The sequence below is a fragment of the Mytilus trossulus genome, chromosome 11, assembly GCF_036588685.1.
Source record: "Mytilus trossulus isolate FHL-02 chromosome 11, PNRI_Mtr1.1.1.hap1, whole genome shotgun sequence".
NCBI classification, from domain to species: domain Eukaryota; kingdom Metazoa; phylum Mollusca; class Bivalvia; order Mytilida; family Mytilidae; genus Mytilus; species Mytilus trossulus.
Genome location: NC_086383.1, coordinates 63,771,871 through 63,791,948, shown reverse-complemented (window position 1 = coordinate 63,791,948; position 20,078 = coordinate 63,771,871). Strand labels below are relative to the sequence as shown.

The following is a 20,078-nucleotide window of genomic DNA, read 5'->3' as shown; positions in this document are numbered from 1 at the left end:
AAAATAAACAACAATAGGTACATTTTATCATTCGAGGGCAATAACAAAAAAGTTTCAGCCTTTCTGTCTCTTTGTTAATTCGGTGTTGGTAAAAGTGTTTACTAATTTCAGTGTTTCTTTATTCACAATAATTTTCGCATAATATGTGGAAATAAAAATCAACTTTGAAACAAAATACATAAAACCAACTGATTATTTAGGCCATGTTGATATGTGTCTTTCTCTCCAGTTTTGATGTTAACAATGTTTGTTTATCTTCTCTAGTTTGGATTAAAAAAACTGAGAAGACGTGGTATAGATAGGAAGTAACTGATAAGAAAATAAAGATAGCACAATTTGCGTTCGAAATGTTTGTTCTCGGTCAATTAACCTTCCTCGGGAATTTACTAAGCAAATCATTTGACACCAAAGTATGTCAGTCAACCTGTCTTTACACATTTTTAGATCTTGTCTATTAAATTTGTGGTTAACAGTTTTCTTAACTTATTGTCAGTCCGATAATGCGCTCCCAAGTCAGGAGCCTGTAATTCAGTGGTTGTCGTTTGTTGCTGTGTTACATATTTGTTTTTCGTTCATTTTTTTACATAAATAAGGCCGTTAGTTTTTTCGTTTGAATTGTTTTACATTGTCTTATCGGGGCCTATTATAGCTGACTATGCGGCATGGGCTTTGCTCATTGTTGAAGGCCGTACGGTGACTTATAGTTGTTAATGTCTGTGTCACTTTGGTCTTTTGTGGATAGTTGTCCCATTGGCAATCATACCACATCTTCTTTTTTATATTTAGTGTACATTGACAGTACGTAAATCTCAAAATTCTTAGCAGGTTTGAGCTATTTTAGAATGTTTCTTATCAAAGTGGTTTTGAAGACATGGCACACACTTTCAATTTTACCCGACTGTTCGATTTTTAGAAAGATCGGCAGCGTTGTAGTCAAATCTAACACGTGTTGTTTTGGAAAACTTGTAAACTTGAAATGAATGTGGCCAAATTGGTTCCAGTTGACACAGTTATTTATGATGTGATGATTTGTGTTTCAAGACGCAAGCAAAACAAATAAAATATGTGAATGGATTATATATGTTGGGAAATTGAGCTATAGAAGAACACTGTCCGTTTAACAATCCAATTTTGCATCTTTTGTGATTTTTAATGATATCAATTTCATCCCATGGGACATCTTCTGAATGGCACATTGCAGCCAAAGATTGAAATGTTATTAGAAATTTAACTTTTATTATGAAAATAAAATTGAGAATGGAAATGGGGGATGTGTCAAAGAGGCAACAACCCGACCATAGAAAAAACAACAGCAGAAGGTCACCAACAGGTCTTCAATGTAGCGAAAAATTCCCGCACCCGGAGGCGTCCTTAAGCTGGCCCCTTACAAATATATACTAGTTCAGTGATGATGAACGCCATACTAATTTCCAAATTGTACACAAGAAAATAAAATTAAAATAATATAAGACTAACAAAGGTCAGAGGCTTCTGACTTGGGACAGGCGCAAAAATGCGGCGGGGTTAACATGTTTATGAGATCTCAACCCTCCTCCTATACCTCTAGCCAATGTAGAAAAGTAAACGCATAAGAAAAGGCAGATTATACTATTATTTGATAGAATGTTAATCTATAAAACAATGAAAAATTGCAACTATATCAAATTTTAACCTGCATTTCCAGAAGTGTTACCCAGCTCAATTTTGCTCTTTTTCTTAAAAAGTGTATCGGGTTAACTGGTTTCCAATATTTATCTGTTACACACATGATGGACCTTTGCTCCAGTTTACGTTTTTCTATGAAGTGTGAACCTCAGAAGAATGTTTAAGGTTTAACATAGAATCTTAGATTTAACAGTTTTGGCAATAATTACAAAACGATAAAATGTTTCAAATAACGGGAATTTGCAGAATGTTTGTTTACTAACGCAGCATGGAACACTCCTGTTGAATAATTGAAAAGATATATTTTAGAAATAAGAAAAACTCTTTAAACAACTCCATGATAAATATTGAATGTTTGTTTACCTACAATCTATGTAAACATTTCGTAAAATAGGAAATATGTAGATTAAAAACCAAAATATTTTCTTCTTTTGAAATTTTTACTGCTGACAAATCACAGTTCTATGTCAAGAATAGGACCAAAAAATAAGATAAACATAAATATATCGTTCATATCTGCAATAAATGTGCAGTCAAATCATAGGTATAACTGTAAAATGAGAGTATTATACCAAGTAGATACAGTTTTTTTTTAATTTACTAACATTGAAAAATAAAGGTCATACATGTAACAGCAGATGCTTACCTTGAACATGTGTACAAACACTCTGCTGAGATTTGAGTTTATATTTGTAGTTGGAATTGATTACAAATATTTTTAATGAACTTTTCAGAAAAAAAGTGTCGAAAATAGGAATTCAATTTCACCAACAATTTTATATTAGCAGATGCTGAACTTAAACTTTTGAACTGACAACTGTACGAGTAGTCGATTATACAAAATATGCAAAACGTGAAGAATCTGTTATGAATTTTGTTAATTATATTCTAATAATTCAAAATCTATTAAAAAAAAAAAGAAGAGAAACCTCAAACCATTCCACAATAGCAGGATCACTATTTTGATACATATGTAGAATCGTTCTGCGAAATATCCGACTTCTAGGTTAAAAAATATTTGTTTTTTACAAAAATCAAGTAATTACTCCCCTAACATTCGCTCATTCATCCGACATCATCATAGTGTAAGCCTGTAATAGCTTCTTAAAGTCTGGCGAAAAATACTTCCTTTTAATTACCATGGATGCTATCCCCATGAATTAAGATGTACAACGAGATCGTAACGATTACGGAGGACCCTCACAAGAAGTTAAAACACATTGTTCTTTTTGTATTAAAAATAATTTGTGAGTTAATTACTTTCTTCTTTATAAGTTCTTAAGTGTGTTTATTGGTACCGAAAAAAAACAGTTATTAACATTTTCCATCGACCATTAGTAATACAACATAGAAGCTTATAATAACTACTTTGATTGTAACCAACGACAATAACACTTAATTGTCAAAAACAAATGATAAACATTATCAAACTAATTCTAAAAAAAAAGTTGAAGGACATGTTAATAATTCGCTCTAATGAATACATGATCGGACTCAGGCTTCTTCAAAACTAAGTTTCCCTGTGAGTACTGCTGTGTTTTTTTCAAATTATTTTGCATTGAATAGAGATATAGGGGGATGTCTGAGATCTCATAAAACATGCCTAACCGCACCGCATACTTGCGCCTCTTCCTATTCAGGGGACTCTGACTTGTGTTAGTCTTGTATGTTTTTTTTTTAAATTGCAGTACATATATTTAGTTAGGAGTTTAGCGTGACGTTCAATTTTCACTAAACTAGTACACATCTTTATTAAGGGGCCAGCTGAGGCCCACTACCGAGTGCGGGATTTTTTCGTTTCATCGGTCACAATTGGTGACCTTCTGCTGTAAGCTGAACTTTCGTCGGGTTGTTGCCTTTTTACGCATATTCAGCAATTTTATGACATTTACAACATACTTTAATAATTATAGATTATCGTTGATCATCTCCAGCAATCGAGTTGAAATGACCAATGATAATCTGTTTATCGAAATTTTACCTATGACGACGTTGTAAATTTCATGTCAATTTCATTAGCAACGTCACGTGCCTCCTTAGTTTCTAGCGATAATTGTCCATCTCATGCGAGTAGCTTATCAATAATTGTCACAAAAAACAATCAAAGGAAAATGCACAAAATAGTGATATCAGTCTTTCTTTAGAGACTTACCTGGCACAATTTGTGGGTGTCAATGTTTTCCTTTTTCATGCTTTCCTGAATATTGTTAAATGTAGCAAGGTGTGTACTCTTCTTCCAATCATGTAAAGCGTTTGTATTGATATCAAACTCATCCGTTTTGTTTGACTCAATTTTTTTCCATGTTTGATCTGGCTTTCTTTTCTTTAAATGCATATATATTCCCTTTGTTTCTTCTTTTGTCAATTCAACTGCTAAGCGCCCGAGACGTTTGTCATCAAGTTGTCTGTCCAACCATGTATTGTCTAAACCTGTCAATATTTTGAATACTATGAATTATACGTTGTATTTTTCGTAGACTGTTTTGTTATAAATCATGCCGTTAGTTTTTTACGTTTGATTCGATTTTGGCATGCTGGGGACTTTTAAAGCCGACTATACGGTATGGGTTGTTTTCATTGTCGAAGGACTAACTGTTTTCTACAATTGCTTACATTATATGCATTTGAACTTAGTGGAAAGTTATCTCATTTGCAATCATACCATCTGTACCATGTATTTGAAATAAATATCTAGTTCTGAATGTTTACTCATTTTAATCTTCATTTCTTCAATATGGTATTTTATATTGCAATATGAGCAAAAATGGCAGGAAATAAATGTGACATTTACCATTGCGATCATAATACATTTTATATGTTATAAAATAAATCAAATATTTTCGAATTTCCGCTTTTGATCCATGGACATCATTAATCTGCCTGTCTACTAGTAGAATGTATGTGATGACCTATAACTTTGAGGGACGACAACTCATATCCCACATGACCATCAAAGAAAATATCTTGAACGATCTATGCATTAATCCACAATTCGGCACCATCTTAAAAAGATGGAGTGCTAACACTGACGTGTCGAAGGATAAACTTTTATGAGGATGTTAAGTGTTTTATGTAAGGAGATCTGAAATCCTCAATTACAAAGAAATTATCTCTTACTACCAAGTGGGGTCAATATTTTAACAATATATAACAAATAAAAACATATTATAGTTGTAAAAAATAAAATAATAAAAATACCTAACACCAAGCAAATTCAAAATACATTTCAGCTTTTTATATTACAGTTTTGTAGCAAGTGTCACAGGGAGTATTTGTAATAATCCGATACAAATATAGACACCTCTTTTTTTCCCCCTATCACTTTATTACAAAATGGTCTCTTTAACATACCCGTTTAAAAGTAATATTTTAATATTTTGAGATTAAATGGTCCGGAACACCCTATTTTTTTCGACCAAATTTATTCACTCTCTATAAAGAGTAAAAAAACAAAACGTACGGTACATTGATAGAAACTTCTAAAAGGCCCGAGCCACCTTAACATTAATTTGACTTTGGCAAGAATCATTTATTCTATTCAAAGCAGTTTGAGAACCCCCAAGAGATGGTATTACTATTATAAAAACAAATCAAGAAATCTGTGTAATAGAGTCGCTGAAGATGACAGTTGATCTTAACCTTAGGTATTGAAAGTACTGATAATCAAGTGTTCGACCTTCAATTACATTTTAACTGTTTTTGTAAATTTTGCAAACATTACTAATGGATAAATTCCGACAATGAATTGATAAAAACTCAAAAGCACCTTTTTACGAACATTTATTTTTTTACAAACATTCACTACCAGTTTTTTGTGTTATTTTGAACTAGTTTAATTCAGACCTCAGTAATCGCATCTTTGTTTTTATTAGCACCTTTTAATCAAGTTCATCAACGTATAATGTTCTTACATTTTTGTGTACATGTACTTTGACAAATTGTTAAAAACTTATCATGATGATTAGTAACATGTTTAGAGAGCAGAATATGTGTGTGGTAGTTGAATAGACATACAGGCTGACAACCACAGTTTCATATCAATTATAATGACGGGGTTAAATTCCTTGCAACTGTTTATGTCTATTGGATTAGTGGATATTTCATAATTTAGAATAAACTTGTGTTATCCTTGGTTCCAGAAAATATGAATACTGCAACACATTTGGTGTTAAAATCTGTTTCAGAATATTAATTTGTTATTCATGCACATATTTTAAAAATATGTTAGCCACAGTAAAGTGCTTACATGCTATAGCCAGAGGCGGAAAAAACAATGAAAACATTCTTACCAGGACAAAGTGCATTACATCTGTCTCCTTTTGCAGGTACCTGTAACATCAGATAAATTAAAAAGAATAGAAATTCATTCTTGGTGCCAGTAGCTTTCAAACTAATTATTATTTTTATTTACAATATGTATTTGCTATATCTAAAGTAAGTACCACGGTATGTTGTCAATAACTGCAAACACAAACAATACAAGTAATGTTAGTAATAAAAATACAATAATCAACTTTGTATCACCAACCATGTCTATTTTATTTTCAGTATTACCATAATTCATTTTTTGTAGGTGTACAAATGGATCAATAGATATATGGTTGCTCAAATCCGTTTTTATTAGTCTAAAGCAATATATAATCAGTAATACAGATAAATCAAAATTCTTATGTGGAAAGTAATGTGTGTAATTTTGTTCGTGTTGACATAGGTGATAAGAATAGGGACACTTTTTTACAATCACCTCCTTCAGCTAATTTTTGTTTAATGCATTGTAGCAGAAACATGTAAAATGAGTCCAGTACATAATTGAATAATTGCACAATCCCGAAATTGTTTGCTAAATATATACCTTGTCTGAAAACCATCTGGACGCAATATCTGTCTTGTGTTTTCTTTTATGATCTTGACATATCCATTCATCCTTAGATAAACATGTATGGTCAAAAAAGCAAAGGTCTGTCCCACAAACTATACCAACTTGAGTTGTAAACGGCAAATCTAAAGAAAAATCAGAATCCTCTGTTACTGAGAAATAAAACTTTGAAATTTGTGTAATAGCATGTGTTAGACATTCCTGAGCCGTTGATGCAATCGTAGATACAATGGAGGTTTTTATTTTCTTGTGCGAAAGAGTAATAATTAATTTATTTCTCTGAATGTCAAATCTCATATCATGTTCTTCGTCAATGCTTACATCAGCACTGTCTGTAAAAAGCAACAGACCGGAGTTTTGACTGACCTGTAACTTCCAAATTGTTATGAATGTCGCGATAAACCTGTACAGAACAGCAGGTGGTACAACTTCGTCCTTAAAAGTATAAGCCAAATGAATGCTTCTGTCAAACGGCATACGTAAGTTGTCTTCTCGTTTGGTACTGATCATACATGGTATCATGAAATAGTCTGATCCATTCGTATCGTCTTTTTGTCTACAGATTATATCCAAGTGAACTAGCATTTCTACCATATACTCCTTATGTTCTAAAATCGACTGGAAGCATTCTTGTTTCCATATTTCAAATAATTCCTTTTTCAACAGTTTTCCACTTTCTTTAAGTGTTTTGAAAATTTGAAGGAGATGTTGTGGCCAAAACTGTTCCTCGGTTACGATGGAGCGCAGCACATCTATCAAAAACACCGGATCGATAATAACTTTGTCTCTCAGGCCAGCTTCGTCAAAGAAGATAAGTTTTCCTAAAGCATGATTAACCTTCAAAAACAGCTTCAGCTCATCGTTATCCAATGCCATGATTTCATTTTGTTTGTTCATGCTTTTGAGTTCATCAATAGTTACTATTTTCTGCTTGTCTTCTCCTTTCTTTGCTAACTGAAGTTCCAGAGGTACAAATTTGGTCGGCATTAACTCCCCACAACGAGGATGATCCAATGCAACTTCTACTAACTGTTTCTTTAATTCATCTATATCTTTGTCGTCCTTGTTTCTTGCGTCCACAAAAATAAGTGGTCGGTATTTAAGATGTTTTTTCCCTCCATGGTTTTGAAAGAGTATTTCGATAGAGTTTTCTAAGGAATGCCTCTGCTCCTCTATGTCACCCTGAAACGAATACGTATAAAATCTAAATGTACCAAACACGAAATTGTACAATAAAATTGAGAATGAAAATGGGGAATGTTTCAAAGAGACAACAACCCGACCATAGAAAAAAGAACAGCAGAAGGTCACCAACAGGTCTTTAATGTAGCGAGACATTCCCGCACCCAGAGGCGTCCTTCAGCTGGCCCCTAAACAAATATATACTAGTTCTGTGATAATGAACGCCATACTAAACTCCAAATTGTACACTAGAAACTAAAATTAAAATATTACAAGACTAACAAAGACCAGAGCTCCCGACTTAGGACAGGCGCAAAAATGCGTCAGGTTAAACATGTCTATGAAATCTCAAACCCCCACCCCCCTATACCTCTAGCCAATGTAGAAAGTAAACTCATAACAACATGCACATTAAAATTCAGCTCAAGAGAAGTCTGAGTTTGATGCCAGAAGATGTAATCAAAGAAAATAAACAAAATGACAATAATACATAAATAAAAACAGACTACAAGCAGTTAACTGATTTGCCAGCTCCAGACTTCAATTAAACTGATTAAAAGATTTTGATATCATCATTTGAATATCAGGCACAATCCTTCCCGTTATGGGTTAAATATCATACCATCATAACATAAGTGAGAGGAACATAACCCGTGTCATGCAAACAACTGGTTTTTTTTAAATAAATATGTTTAAGTCCGATGCAAAGACCCTACAAGTGAATCAGTATTAACGCCAAACTATACAATCTTTACTTACCTGACAACTGTATTGTAACTATATCCCTTCTTAATTAGTCTATTTAAAGGTTTTTGTTAGTGACTGAGGTGAATACTGACATGTTTGTGCTTTGTAAAGAATATTTCCATAAAAAAATGGATGTGAAATACCTGAACGTATAAGAAGTATAACTATTTTACATGGAAAATTTGTCTGTGGCCTCGCAAAACTGTCTATCTCATTGAAACAAAAGTTTTTTCTTTATTAACTAGGGTTGTGACATATGTTAACGCCATATAACTCTGTAACTACAAATTTCGTGCGCTGGGAAATTCAAAAAATGACATGTTTCAAAGACACACGCAAACGTACTGATTTTATTATCTTGAAATGCACAATTTCTACTAGTTGTGTTAACCTTAGACGGTTTATTGAAATGTACAATTATTTTGAGAACTAGTTTATCAATACATCACGATAAACTAGCATTCTGACGGTATTGCATACAATAAAATTTCAACTAAGAGCAGGAGTATATACACTTTATTCAACTAGCATTCTGCTGCCAGGGATGTTTGATGCTATAGTATTTCACAAACTTACAATTTATTTTTAGAAGAAAAAAAATAACCGGGCAAATTATACGTGGCCTGTGCCTTAGTTAATTCCAAGTATCTACTGATGAATAATAATGTATGATCACTAGTACCCAATCAATTGATTCAGAAAATATAAAATAATATAAACAAAAAAGTAAAATAACAAAAATACTGAATTTCAAGGAAAATTCAAAAGTCCCTTATCAAATGGCAAAATCAAAAGCTCAAACACATTAAACAAACGTAAAATAACTGTCATATTTCTGATTTGGAACAGGCATTTCCTATAGAAGAAGATGGTTGATTAAACCAAATTACAAAATTGGTCCTTGTTGTCATGCCACGAACACAGACTGCAACAATACTTTAACCAGAACGAAACTCAAGCTTTATCGCTTACATCGTATGATAAGACTGAATGCAAAAAATCAACAAAACTGAAGTGAATTGATCCAGAGGTAACAAAAAAGCTTTTGTAAGACTGAATGCAGGATTGCTATGTTTTACTTCCAAAACCTTCATGACAGACTCGACAAAAATGTAGTGTACAGATATTTAAAAAAAGGCAGTAGTAGTATTCCGCTGTTCAATAGTCATAAATCAATTTAACTGAAACAAATCGGGGTTACAAACCAAAACTGAGGGAAACACATCATCAATAAGAGGAAACAAAACGGAACAACAGAAACAATGAATTGCTAAAAAAACCAAACGCTTATGCTTTTTTTAACATGATTCCAATGTCGAGCTTTCGCAAATATCCCTTTACCAAAAGGATATTTAAGTTAATCTGCCTAGTATGACTATATATCATAATTATAACAACATATCAAACCGTAATGACCAGTGATTGAAATCTGTTTCACAGATAACTACGGATATATTCCAGTTGTCGTAACTACAATCCTGCCTTCTCGGTCTCGATTATGACCTACCGAAAACGATTTTTATCTGGAATTGCTCTTACATTTGCAACACGTCAGGTATTACATGTAGAGCTAGATCTCCTTACCCTACCGGAGTCCCTAAGATCACATCGATTTTTTAATTGGTTTCGTGTTGTTCAGTCTTTAGAAGTACATCAATATTATATTTTTTATTTTTGTATTTGTCTTTTGGTCTTTACTTTAGTAATTTTCAATTTACGAGTTTGAATGTCACTTTGGTATCTTCTACGTCTCTTTTTAGAAACAACTTACTTTGACTTGATCCTTGTGAGTTGCCACACATAATATTTTCGGAAACTCGTCGTCTTTCTTCAGTGTCTTGCAGTATGTTAGCACAGAATTCACCCAATGGACAAGGTATGCTGCATAAATAAACTACATATTTAATATATAAGTCATATGCAGATTTAACATTTACACACGAACTTAATATAACAAGTTGAGTTTTTGAGATTTAAAAACGCAGGCACGATGATGTATAGCTGATATGGTGATAAGGAAAATTGTAACTTCGAACAGACATTCTCACGCCAGGCGCTGCATAGGTTGACATTTTTGTTGAGCTGTAACAATGTACTCCATTGGTCTCTTAGCTTCATGTTATTCAATTTAATATACTGAATGTTATGATTCTCTTTTGAATTTTAGATGGGAAATAATAAACTCTGAGATTGTGAGAATAAAACATATCTTTAAGCTGAAATTTAATTAAAACAAACATATTCTTAAGATCTATAGGATAGATAATTGAGTCATCGAATATGTGGTTTAACTATGCAGAGGTTTTTTTCAGAATATATTGTTTACTAACGTAGTTAGAAATGCTTGGAATTTAGTTTTTGGAAACATTGTTAGTAATATGCATAAGTTAAAACTATTTTTTTTTAAAGTTTTTATATCTTCATGAACATGAATTGAATCATTTAACAGACACAACAAACCCAAAATAGTGAAGTTAACCATACTTGAATATCTCGAAAATTATTATTTATACTATTTATGCATGCACTTCTCATGTTAACTTTAAAAATATGTAGTAATGATTTATTTTCAAAGCATCATCATACGCCAATCAGCCTGAACAAAACGCTGATCATCATCGTCATTACAATTTACATGTATAATTTCCCTTTAAAGCTATAAAAAAGAAAGAAACGATTATAAAGTATGTACAGGTGCAATCTATGTATATATTTCTTAAATAAAGACACCTTAGAATTATATGTTCAAAATGTTTGCTTTTCAGAGAGGTTTGCCAGAAAAAGACGCACTTCGTATAGGTGCAATGATAGTGTTTAAGTTTCATCGACTTTACCCGGTCGATAAAATTAATGTCGGATATGCATTTGTACACTTTGTACATGTATAAAGTTCAAAACTGAATGTTGATGTTATTCTGAAGTACTTCTCTGACCGTCACCTATCCAAAAATCATGCATTTGTTATTTGTGAATAGACGTTACATACCTCCATCCTCTTCATTAATGCTTTCTCCCCCATTGAAAATAAGAACAAAGGTGCCTCTACTTGATATAAACAATTGATGCGTTAGATGGTAAATTTTCTGTCCTCCGAAATCCCACAGGTCAATTGGCACAATTGTCATTTCGTAGTTTCCTTTCATGCATTCCGAACGAACAAGCTTGATAATGTCGTCATAGGATATTTCCATAGTCCGTGGTGAATCTTTTCTTGAAGTTCCCGCCATGTTAGTACTACTATCGACTGGTGTTTTGTTACTAGTGTTTTCTTTACCTATAAAGCAACAAATTACATTGTTTTATTACAAGTCATAATTGTAAGGTACATGTGGGCGTAATTCCAACCAAAACGTTTAAACATTGATAACGTTACATTAATTGCTTGATAAACGAATTAGGTATAGACAATTCACTTGGAAACCCAACATATACCCTCACGACACTTACCAAAGAGGAAATCCTGGATAATCATAGGTCTGTTCTTTGTTCCTTTGGTATTTCAACCAAAGATGAAGAACTGGATCTTCCATCACTGTATTGGATACCTAAACTACATAAGTGTCCTTACAAACAACGGTATATTGCTGGGTCTTCCAAGTGCTCCACGAAACCCCTTTCTAAATTATTAACATCCATTTTATCAGCAATCAAAGACGGGCTTCAAAGTTATTGTGAAACTGCCTATTCTAGAGGTGGCGTGAATCAGATGTGGATACTTAAAAATTCCAAAGATCTTTTAGAGTACATACAATCTAACTCTCTTTCATCTTGTAACAGTATTAAAACATTTGACTTTTCTACTCTTTACACAAGTATTCCACATTCCAAACTAAAAGACAAATTAAAAGAGTTGGTATTACTTTGCTTCATAAAAAAGAATGGCCAACGTAGATACAAGTATCTTGTCTTAGGGAGGGATACATCATACTTTGTAAAGAACCATTCTGATTCAAACAAAAAATTCTCTGAAACCGATATTATCAAGATGCTTGATTTCTTGATTGACAACATATTTGTTACGTTCGGAGGACGTGTTTTTCAACAGACTGTCGGCATCCCAATGGGAACAAACTGTGCCCCTCTACTTGCTGACTTGTTTCTTTATTATTACGAGGCTGACTTCATGCAGGAATTTCTTAGGAAGAAAGATAAGAAGTTAGCAATATCCTTTAACTCTACTTTCCGCTATATAGATGACGTTCTTTCACTAAACAATTCAAAATTTGGTGACTATGTGGATCGCATCTATCCCATCGAATTGGAGATAAAGGATACTACAGATACAGTTAAGTCGGCTTCATATCTTGACTTACATCTAGAAATTGACAATGAGGGTCGGTTGAAGACAAAACTTTACGACAAAAGAGATGATTTCAGCTTTCCAATTGTGAACTTTCCATTTCTAAGTAGCAACATTCCAGCAGCACCTGCATACGGGGTATATATCTCCCAATTGATACGATATTCCCGTGCTTGCATTTCCTATCATGATTTTCTTGATAGAGGGTTACTGCTCACAAGGAAGCTATTAAACCAAGAGTTCCAAATAGTGAAGTTGAAATCCTCCCTTCGTAAATTTTACGGACGCCATCACGAGTTGGTTGACCGTTATGGAATAACCGTTTCACAAATGATATCGGATATGTTCCTTACGTCGTAACTACAATCCCCTTCCCTTTCATGAATTTGACCTACCGATTTAGACTATTTACCGGATTTGTAATCACATAAGCAACACGACGGGTGCCGCATGTGGAGCAGGATCTGCTTACCCTTCCGGAGCACCTGAGATCACCCCTAGTTTTTGGTGGGGTTCGTGTTGTTTATTCTTTAGTTTTCTATGTTGTGTCATGTGTACTATTGTTTTTCTGTTTGTCTTTTTCATTTTTAGCCATGGCGTTGTCAGTTTGTTTTAGATTTACGAGTTTGACTGTCCCTTTGGTGTCTTTCGTCCCTCTTTTACAAGTATGAATTCTTATACATGTGAAATAATCTTGTATGCCTTAATGAAATATTTGATGTTAGTGAATTTGAAGAGAATGAGCTATAATAGTTCCATTATAGTTTAAATCAACCAACCATTCATTTTTAAACTTGACATGCTAATTTGCTCAAAAAGTTTTCCAGTAAAATGTTAAAAGTAAAAATAAAAGTATATCTGTATCTATCAACTTCTGTATTAACCGTATTAATTTATTGTATACGTTCTACAACTTTGTTTTGAAATTTAAATACTGGAAGCAGGGAAATTTTTGCGGTAGTTTAATTTCGAGGTAATTTAATTTTTTGCTATTTTTGCGGTAAAATTTAAACGCGAAATTAAAACGACCTCGAAAATTTGATAGAAACTCATGTCATAAAATGAAACCATTGCACAGAATGTAAATGTATAGAACACTAGTTACAAATATGTGAATGACAACTGTCAAACATTTTTGAAAGGACTTCTTCGTTGAATCTTCTACAAAGATTAATCAGATCAAAAAGACGATTAATTAGCATGCATTTTTACAGCAATTTATTTTAATTTACTCTTAATTAGGTCTTTCTTTCTGTTAGTGTGTGTGTGTTTTTACAAGCAAACATGACACAACGTTTAATCTGAACCGAAAACAAAAGACTTGTTTGATTTTATCATTTGATTTGCAATACATGTAAAGCTGTTCACTTTATTAATCATATAATAAAATATTTAGATAGGTCACAGAAAAATTGCGATTTCAAAACAGTGCGAATTAGAATATTGAAATAATAAAATAAAACACGAAATAAAGACGGCGCGAAAATTTTCCGGTTCACATTAGTAAATAATTTGTTTTTATTCATAATGGATCGATTGGAAAGCTGATACTTTAAATTGCCGTCTAAATATACATGATATATACAAAATTATACAATATTTCATAATGGAAAGAAGGAAGGTATACATAGGAAGATATATCTCATATTGTTGAAATATAGAAATGATTTAAAGGCAACAGTAGTATATCGCTTATCCAATTGAGCAAATCCAAACTAACAAACTAAAACCGAGAGAATTATATTAACTTGAGGAAGAAGACACTCAAACAACGGACACACTGAACTACAACAAAAGCAAACATACATGAAAACGTGCAATATTTCTGTCATAACTTGATAAAAAGACATTTTAAGAACATTGGCGTTCTTAACCTGGTTTGGTGGCTAGACAAACCTCCTGCTTATGTGGCAGTACTATAAATACAGCTTTCTTATTTTTAAAGATGAAACTAAAAAACAAAAAAACAGGTATTTGATTTTTCAAATATCAACTATACTACTCCATTATCAATTACTACATACGGTTGGTTGCATTGCATACGTTAGGCTAAGTATATAAAGACACTATAATGACATTCAAACTAATATGTCGAAAATATAATGAAAATGCAATGACAAAGAAAAAGACGAAAGACAAGCAACAGTATACAAACACAACACAGATAACCAACCCATCAAAAGACTTGGGCTGATTTGAGGTCATGTTGCTCATGTAAAGACAAACCAGGTGACAAATATGATTCGATAGGTCATATACGGGGAAAGAAAGCGCAGGATTGCAGTTACGACAATTAGATTGCAACATATTAATTGCCTCTTTTGAAATAGAATAGCATGTTTATATATTTTCATCAAACTTCATAATATGAAAAAAATAGTAGACATGGGTAACTTCGTCCTTCTTATTGAATGAAGTAACATTTATTTTAGTGGAAAATTGTTTTAACGTAAATAAGCTGAAAAATAAAAATTGTTTGCTGGACCCTCGTTGTTATTTATGGAAGATAATTCTAGTTAGTTTTCCCATCATTTATCTTGATGGAGAGACAATTTTCATAAAAAGTCAAATGCTATACATATAGTGTCTAATCATAGTATATCACTAACGCATTTGACATAAGTTTGATGTTTCTGGAATAAAGTGGTGGTTATGGTGTTCTTTTTTTTGAGTTTGTGCGTATGTGTATCTTGTATGTGTTGTGGTAAAAGGTGTCATATCATACATGTATTGTCTTTACGGAATCAAGTGTTGCAATTATATTGTGGCAATATTCTACTTCATTTGAATTCTGACAAAAATACACCATGCTAAAACAATGAATGTTTTTACAAGTAGCAGGATCAATTAGGGATTAAAGAACGGCCGCTATTACCCATGAAAGTCTTGCTGGGTCGATTTTGAAATTTGATGATGATGATGATGATGATGATGATGATGATGATGATGATGATGATGATGATGATGATGATGATGATGATGATGATGATGATGATGATGATGATGATGATGATGATGATGATGATGATGATGATGATGATGATGATGATGATGATGATGATGATGATGATGATGATGATGATGATGATGATGATGATGATGATGATGATGATGATGATGATGATGATGATGATGATGATGATGATGATTGTAGTTGACTGCACCTGCCAGTGATGTATAAGTCTGACTATATTCACACCACTCGGCCACGGAGACCCCAAAGCGGAAAATGAAGTTATAGGGTAAATTCATGCATTTGACATAACACTGTACTCTTGTACGCTAGCTAGTTTTAATTCTAAGTAAATTTAATTTATATATTTTACATACATGATGACATTATCTTATCCGAAAACATCGATTCGACATATATCATATAGTAATTCCCATTCCCAAACAATGTTGCATTTTATGTTTAACGTATCCAGTGACATTATTTTTTTACGGGTTTGAAATAGATGTATATGAGGACTGTTAAGGTGGCTCGGCCCTTTAACAATGCGCATATTTTAACGCATGTTTCTTACGACGAGTGCCTTGGAAACGGTCGCTTTCAGGGGTCTTCTCAAAAATAGCGTTGACGACCTTGGAACGCGGGCGTGTATGAAAGCACCCTTGAAGATGTAAACAAGTGATGCAAAACGTTCTTCAAAACAGGAAATACGAACGGTCAGACATTCAGAGTGCTTTCTTCATTTTTCGCATAAAAGACTAAAAGGAGAGAAATATACGTGATTTAAGCATATTAACATTAAAAAAAATATATATAAATACTGACAAAGTCAAATGTATGACTGCGTCGACGGTGCCGCTTCGCTCCAAAAACGCATTCTCACCTTACACGGTCCATTTCGTACCATATTTTGAATTAAATATCGGTTGAATATTAAATGTCTTGGAGATTTATTTTTGAAAATGTTTTGCCCATGACGCAATGATTAACTTTGAACAAATAATAGCAATGTAAACAATTGCATGTCATCGTACAGCTTTCAAAAACAGGTAAAACCCGTATAGTATGCTTTAAAGGCATCGGGGCGGGTACTTATCAAGCTATCCGTTTGGCGTTTCATAACAGTTTGTTTCTGTCATTGACATAAATATCTTTAATATCTTTATTTCCAGTTATTTTTATGGGTTTAATTATTCCCCATTATGCGATATATTTTTACACTGCAAAATTTTGTTAATTATAGTTTTATATTTTTTTATTTTCCCCAAAACAAATTTGAACATTTTCATTTAAAGACTTGATTACCTTATCAATAAATGAGCACGAACATCATCTGATAAACTTTCTCGTATCACAATTCCATAATTTCCTGAACACTAGCTAGACTAAGTCCTAAAATGTAAGACCTCGGGGCCAATGTTTTCTATTTTATGATTTTTGTCTATTACTTAATTTCGGTCCTACTAAAAAGCGCACGGGAGCGCCCGAGAGCGCCCGGGGAAAAGAAAAATCGCCCGGGGAAGGAAAATTAGCGCCCGGGGGAATAAAAGAATAATATTTTATAACAATATTTTTTTTCCTTAAAAAAAATCATTGCTTGTTTTGTCCTTAATATAAATTCGTATATGTACGATGCTACATCGAAAGTGTTGTTTAAATCTTTTTATAATTTAAAACTAAAACTTTGACTGTTTTAATGTCTATATATATGCTTAATATAATTTAATGCATAGTTTTGAATTAAACCAAACTCCTGCTTTTTACCCCCTTCATTTAACTACTGTACATGTATAGTACTGCTTTATTTGCTGATTTATTATGTGTAACTCTTTTAATTTTGATTAGATAAATATTTATCTGTGAAATTTAAGTTGTTTTTTTACATTTTTCATTTTAATATTGTTTTTGAAAAACATGTCTTTTGAAGTTTCACATTTTATAAATCTTCCGCATAAACTGTGATCTATTATTATCTGTCTTTCGAAATAGTATTCATATATTATTGTAAACTTTGAAAAATTCATACTTGTTTTAATAGTGCTTTATTATAAATGTCTGTTATCTGAATTTGCAAATTAATTGTCTAAAATTTAAAAAAAAATCGATGTACATAACTTATTTCATCGACACAAAGTTGTCTCTGGCCAATAAAATATCTATACATTTTCCCCGGGCGCATTTTCTTTTCCCCCGGGCGCTATTTGTTCTTCCCCGGGCGCTTTTTCTTCACCCGGGCGCTCCCGGGCGCATTTAGTAGGACCCCTTAATTTGCTTATTGTTATTTTGATGATTTGCAATATTCTGTTGTATCTATCAATATGTCAATCGAGTTCAAATTAAATAAAAAAGAAACATCATTAAGTGAATCAGAGCAAGTGTTATTATTATAATAGACTAATGGATCCAGCAACTTATTTCACAAAAATGATTATTGGTTTTCCTGCAGAAATAAAAGGACACTTCAATAATTGGCTGTTTTCCGCCTTTTCATGAAGATGAAAATTGATTAATCGGGGCGGATCCAGCCATTTTAAAAGGGGGTTCCCAATCCAGGACAAAAAGGGGGTGTTCCAACTATATTTTCCCATTCAAAAGCATTGATCGTCCAGAAATGGGGGGTCCACCCCCGCAACCCTCCCATGGATCCACCGCTGTCAAAAGTAACCGGGACTGTCCTAGTATTCCGACCTATGATATAATTCCTCAATACTGACTGCTTTGCGGAGGACCGCAAAATATTTGGTTACTATGTCGGGATTTTTTCTAGGAACATCCACATCGTGTCGGGCAGTCACAAACACTACTAAAGACTTTATATATATAAATCTATACTACTACTAGGTTCAGGAAAAGTTTGGATGGTAATTTTTAAACTCCGCCCAGTACACAGGAACGCTATATTAGCCGGGCAAATTTTAACTTCTATCTTAATTTTTGACATGCTTTTTTAAAAGGTAAGATAATAAGGAAAGTTCTTGATGATGAAAATAATTATAGTGGGGTAATGGCATTGCGGCAAAAAAATGTAAATGACAATTTTGTTTGTGAACACGGATTTAATGGTCTTTGATCTTACCGTGGCAAAGAAATGTATAACTAATCTATGCGTGATGATAAAAGGAGATGTTTTTTTTATTTATTATATTGAATTTCAAATTTGAACTTTGATGGATAGTTGTTTCATTGGCAATACATACTACATCTGCTTATTTTCAAATCTTATGTTTAACAAAGAAATATGACTAATCTGACAGATGATCCCTTGATTATACAGGGTGCTAAAACAGCTGGATGTATACATACGAAGCCTCGTAAGGTCAAAAGGGGGAATTTTGCCTATACATGCACCAAGCATAATTGTTCACTCATTCTTACCAACACAACAACAATATGGCAGTCCATATATCTAGCTCATCTTACTTTGCATAACTTACATAATTGATACTTTTCTATATGTTCTCATCCGTATAATGTTTGAAATATTTGCCAGTAACAATTCAGTATGAACAAATTAAATATTCTTTATGTGCAATAAATACAAAAAAGTAATTTCTTGGACTTTTAGATGTTTGACTATGTGGTATATGGTTTTATTGGTAATCGTACGAGGACATAATTGTTATCTTCTATGTAAATTAGTCTTCGGTTTAGAGTTGCCTCATAAATAGTGATACCCCATCTTCCTATTTTTATACACAACAAAACGGAGTTGCATAGGGTATAATGTTTTTGACCCGTCTGTCCGTCCGTCAGTCAGTCTTGTTTCTTGTCATCACAACTCTCAAACAGAATTTCATGAAACATTTTTAGATAATAAGGACGTACTATGTAAATGTGCATGTCAACAGGAAATTACGATTCATTTATTTTTTCTAGGAGTTATGCCCCTTTGAACTTATTTACTACAATATAGCACTGTAACAGTTTCTCATCGTCTCTCAAAACGCACATTAGAATTTTTGAAACCTTTTTAGATAATAAGGGCATACTATGTAGATGTGCATATCGACAGGAAATTATGATTCATTTTTTTTCTTATACCATTTGTTTTCTTATTTTATTCCTCCAGTGTGACAATGTGGGAACTGACTGCCAAAGCGGGACCGGCTACAGTTATTCGCAATGTTATCAACCAATGAGCCCGCACCCTATGTCAGACTCTCTAACAATCATCCCATCAACCAAATATTTTGAAACATATTTAGAATTAAGAAATAGACAAATCCATGAAATTAGGTTAAGTTCAGATAAACCCAGCAAGACAGACATTTTTGTTTTTTATTCATTATTTTGTACATAAATCACCCATTAGTTCTCTCATTTGAATCGTTTTAAATTGTTCATTTGTCATTTCG

At 32.9% G+C, this 20,078-nt stretch overlaps 1 protein-coding gene across 1 annotated transcript in view; it reads right to left on the bottom strand.

Moving 5' to 3' along the window:
* LOC134690235 (uncharacterized) overlaps positions 1–20,078 on the bottom strand; it is a 63,642-nt gene that overhangs the window by 1,910 nt on the left and 41,654 nt on the right. Inside the window, exons 6-10 of the mRNA XM_063550210.1 lie at positions 11,457–11,744; positions 10,242–10,351; positions 6,518–7,723; positions 5,955–5,994; positions 3,818–4,095 (exon numbers count right to left, since the gene is read on the bottom strand). Of these exons, the coding sequence (XP_063406280.1) occupies positions 3,818–4,095; positions 5,955–5,994; positions 6,518–7,723; positions 10,242–10,351; positions 11,457–11,744 (1,922 nt within the window). The remainder of the gene's footprint in view (positions 1–3,817; positions 4,096–5,954; positions 5,995–6,517; positions 7,724–10,241; positions 10,352–11,456; positions 11,745–20,078) is intronic.